The 4,804-nt window shown below is 29.6% G+C and overlaps 1 protein-coding gene across 1 annotated transcript in view; it reads right to left on the bottom strand.

Annotated features, from left to right (window-relative positions):
* LOC111086450 (DNA helicase MCM9-like) overlaps window positions 1-4,804 on the bottom strand; it is a 48,058-nt gene that overhangs the window by 17,051 nt on the left and 26,203 nt on the right. Inside the window, exon 4 of the mRNA XM_022389371.1 lies at window positions 2,156-2,267. Within this exon, the coding sequence (XP_022245079.1) occupies window positions 2,156-2,267 (112 nt within the window). The remainder of the gene's footprint in view (window positions 1-2,155; window positions 2,268-4,804) is intronic.

The following is a 4,804-nucleotide window of genomic DNA, read 5'->3' as shown; positions in this document are numbered from 1 at the left end:
ATATATATATATATATATATATATATATATATATAAATATAATCAGTCTATGGTTATTATTTTCATCCTTCTCAGCTTTTTAATTTTTCCAGTACTTGCCTGATTTAAATGTCACACTCACCAATTCACTAAAACATGAACTAATATACTACATTGCTTAACTTCCATAATTTGTATATTATTACTATTACTTGAAATCATTTTATTATCCAGTGAATTAGTAATATTTTGACCTTCAAGTGGAAAATATAGTTTGATTACAAATATTTGTTTTAACACTTAAATCACTATGTTGCATTCACCTTGGATATTTACTTTTTATTTACTGAAACATTTCAGCATGCAAGACAAAAATTATTTACTGGTTGTGATAAATAGATTTTTAGACATGCTATTAATAATCACTTCATTTATTTATTCTTCTTATTTAAAACTAGCAAAGGTACCTTAAATATTAATGCTATAAATGGCAGCATGACCTGCTCCTTTCTACAGTTTTGAGCCACAGCAAATGATCTGGTCATCCAATGCAAATGTACCCATACTATAGGCAACATTGTCACTTTTGTTTGGTGTCTGCTTCACATACTTTATCATCTTCCTCACTCAGTTGAACCCAATTGCATTGTATGAAGGTGGCAAAATTGAAACTAGTATTGTTTGTCTAATTATTTATTCATTTAAATTCAATTTTTGTGGGTTGTAGATCCACAGAGTTCCTTTACCAAATTTCATCAGAAATAGTTCACAGTTTCTTACAACAATTTGCGACACCAGAGACAGATGAACAAATCTGTTTTAAATGTGTGTGTGTATTTCTCATATACAATTTCATATGTCTTATAACAACAGTTTTGAGTCTAATTTAATTAAATTATCTGTTTGCTTTTCTTATTAATTCTGTTACTAAATTCCTGTTAATATTATAATTTATAGTTTTCATTTTTATTACTTTTATGTATTTCTCAAACTTTATCTCTCATGAATTAAATCTTTAATCACCTTTGGTTATCAACATAGATGTTTCTGATGTTTGTCATTTATAGTAGAACACATTCATAAAATAGCATTTTCTATTCTTTCAATAACTATTTAATTATGCAATTCTGTATGATTATTAACCATACATGTTTAAAGTAGCCTTAAGATACCCCGTTTTTCTTTGTCTTACATTAAACTTGTTTATTTTTTCCACATTATTTTAAAAAACCTAAAATTGCTACTACAAAATGATAATCACATTTCTTTTGTATACAGTGGATGAAATTGAAATTTTATCCAGTTTTGTAAATAAAATTACGATATTGCATGCCTTTGTTAAAGTGTTACCTATAATTTCAAAATGCCTCGGTGGTCTTCAAATTCAACTTTATTACTTCATATACTACATTCATGTTTCTGATAATTAGTACTTTTTTTTTAATTTCTAGTCTCTTTTGTAAGTTAATATTAAAATCATGCATATAAGAACATGGAGATATATATATAACCTGAATATCTATGACATGAAATAAACTTTTGATCTGTAGACATATAATTTCTGCTGGTATAGAACTTACAACATTAAAATCTTGTATTCAATTCTCAATGGTGGAAAGAGTGTAGATTGTCTATTGTGTAGTTTTGCACTAGAGCAAACAAAAACTTTCAAATGTACAAAAAGAGCTAAGGTCAGCTATAGAAATGTGATACAAAACAAAAGAGAGTCATAGATAAAAAAGAACAAACTCTGAAAAGATAACATAAAATTGAGTAAGCTAAACAAGAAAATATTGGGGAATACTTGGCTTCCCTTTCTTATTGCAACTGGAAAAAGCAGCAACATGAATATAAAGGGGGGGGGAAGAGTTTCTCCAACTTTTTCTTGTTGAACTCACCCATTTTTATATTACATATTTACAAAATTTTCCCTTTTATATAACTGAAAATAGTTTCACCTGAATACATAGCAGCCTCATTGTTTGTGGAACCTCACAGATATTTTTAACTTTACTCCTAATTTTTTCATAAAATCCTACAGTGTTAAGAGTTTAAACGTAAGCCATTTTCCACTTCAGTTAATTTTAAACTTTTCTAGTAAAATACAAAATTTTACAAGTACTAGCAAATAAAAGTATTGAGTTATTTTTAAAATTTGAATAATTTTATTACTGACCTGTAATACACATGAATTTACCAACATCTGCTGCCTTTGGAATTGTTGCTCGTTGGATTTCTGCACAAAGTGGGAGGGCTGTCAGCCGAGCATGTAGATGTTGTTTCAAACACTATGAATAATAACTCCAAGAATTAAGAATTTACCTTAAATTCTCAAATGCACTGGATTTATTGAACAACCAATACATCTACTCTCTTATTTTAGTTTTCTATTATTTTCAGTGTTTCATTATTGATTTACAAGTCAATACATGTATCACCGATTTATTTTGTTACATTTTGACAAATATATATACATATAAGAGAAAAATCAGCTTTCCATAGTAATTTTAAAATTTCTAGAATTCAGGTAAAGTCTTTTATTTCCCAATCTATATTAAGAAAATTATTAGACACTAATAAAAATGACATCAAAAGCTTTATTGAGTAAGAATATTTACATGTACATGTCTGTAATTGTCCTATTTTGAGTCTCATTTTACAAATGTGTGGCTTGGAATACATATAATCTACATCAAATGAACAGCAGTGTTAACTTGTAACATATCCAACAAATTTCAATCAGAGATTTTTAGAACTATAACAGTGCATTTCCACATCATCCAAAATTGTGTGCGTGTATGTGTGTGTGTGTGTGTGGGGGGATTTAAATACACTGATATCTGAAAGAGTATTAACTATCTGCAAAATGCAAATTCAGAAAATGTTTTGTAGCATATAAATTTAAATACATAAAGCAATGAATAAACAAGGGAACAACAGTGTGTGAATAGAATCAATCTTTATTCTTTTGTTCACTAAAATGGGCCTCTAAATAATGGTAAGTTTAAGCAACCACCATCCCCCCACCCCACAAGACATAAGAACCAATTATGTTCTTCTGGAGTTATCTCTTTGAAGTGTTCAGTGGCATCAACTTGGATGTGACAAATGGGGTGAAACTGACACATTGGTGAGCACATCAGTTGCTTCAAGAATACTCCGTTTCTCCAAACATTATTGGGTCAGCACTTGGCTTGGTTTAGGTTGGGCTTCACTTCTGGGTTGAGCACCATCTTTTCTTTCTTCCAAGTGTTAACAGCATCAGCAGTGGGTCATCATATATATGCAAGAAGTCATGCTCTATTATTCAGGCTAGTTCGCTGGTCAAGAAGTAAGATAACCAATGTTCAAAAACTATGGCTTTATACAGAATGTCTGGATAGAAAACATCTAGTCAACTCAATGTGTGATACATCAGGGTACAACTTGCAATTTAAGGTTGTTTGTAAAATTAACCAGGCCACGAATCAACCTTTTCTAGGAAAAAAAAAAAGGCATCTAGATAGGATGCACGTTACATGCCCCATCTCCAACTATTATAAGACAAATTCTATATATGCCTGAATAATTGTGTTCTTGTATATATAACATTTATGTATAAAATTAAATAAACACCAACTGGTCCACAACTAATGTAAAACACCTATGTACTAACACAAACACATCTATCTCAACATCACATATTAACATACATTTATACAGAGTTAAGTTATATTAAAACAATTTTGAATATGCAAATCAGAAAGTCACCTGACAACCACAAATGATATAAAGATGCAGGGGAACTGCATATCTCAGAACTGTATTTTGACTTGAATCAACATTTTGCAGATAGTGTGATGCCACCAAATATTGATAACTTTTAGGTAGACTATGTAGCAGCCCTTTCCAATGCAAAATATCCATACACTCAGATCATAAGGATATGTTCAGATTGGTAATTTAGAATTTCCAAGATGGGAATGTCCCTTGTAGTTTACCCCTTACCTACTAGGGCCATCTTGTCTTATCGTGAGGGCAAAATCACATTTGTGAATTGAAAAAATATAGAGAATTTATCTTTTATTGGATTTCAGATTTTATTTTTGTAAATAGTAGAATAGCATTCAATTATTTGTATTATATTGTATTATTTAATGAAGTTTGAAGAGAAGTTTAATAATAAAAATCCCAAAATATGTTTAACACTATAAATAAGTGCCCTCTAAGAAAAACATTTTTTAAAATTTTTTCCTTGCACTTCAGCACTGGTCCTGCCATCTATGATTGGTATCTAAACCTTTTTCTAGTCTGTTTCTTTATAAAACAGCATCTGGGCATGTTAAACCTCAGTTGTAATACTTTTAGCCATTCCTAGTCGAAGGTGTCAATTTCAGTACCATATTATTCCAATTGCTGTATTTCATGTTTGACAAATCATAGGATGATAAGCAAAGCATTGTTCTCTGGATTTTACAATATGAAGGGTGCTTATTATAGTAACTGCCATTTTATGTAGAGGTTGTATTTAGTATTGGTCAATAGTAATTTATATATATATATGTTAGAAAATTTGCTTCTGGAAAGAACTGCATAGGATGTATGTGACTTTTATTATTTTTCTATAGTAGCTTAAGTTTTGCTGTATTATATATCTAATTATATTAATCATTATATTAAAAATTAACTCAAAATATAAATATTTTTAGGAAAGAAGTTCATCCACGAATGTTAGGGTTAAGCTCTATCGAGTGGTGAGTTATTATATTTAATTTATAATAAAAATATGATTCAATATTTAGAATGATAAACTTATGTGATTTGTACGTAGTCGTGGGAGGCAAGG

Source organism: Limulus polyphemus, unplaced genomic scaffold (genome assembly GCF_000517525.1).
Source record: "Limulus polyphemus unplaced genomic scaffold, Limulus_polyphemus-2.1.2 Scaffold1112, whole genome shotgun sequence".
Classification (NCBI taxonomy): domain Eukaryota; kingdom Metazoa; phylum Arthropoda; class Merostomata; order Xiphosura; family Limulidae; genus Limulus; species Limulus polyphemus.
This window is presented reverse-complemented; position numbering and strand designations above follow the sequence as displayed.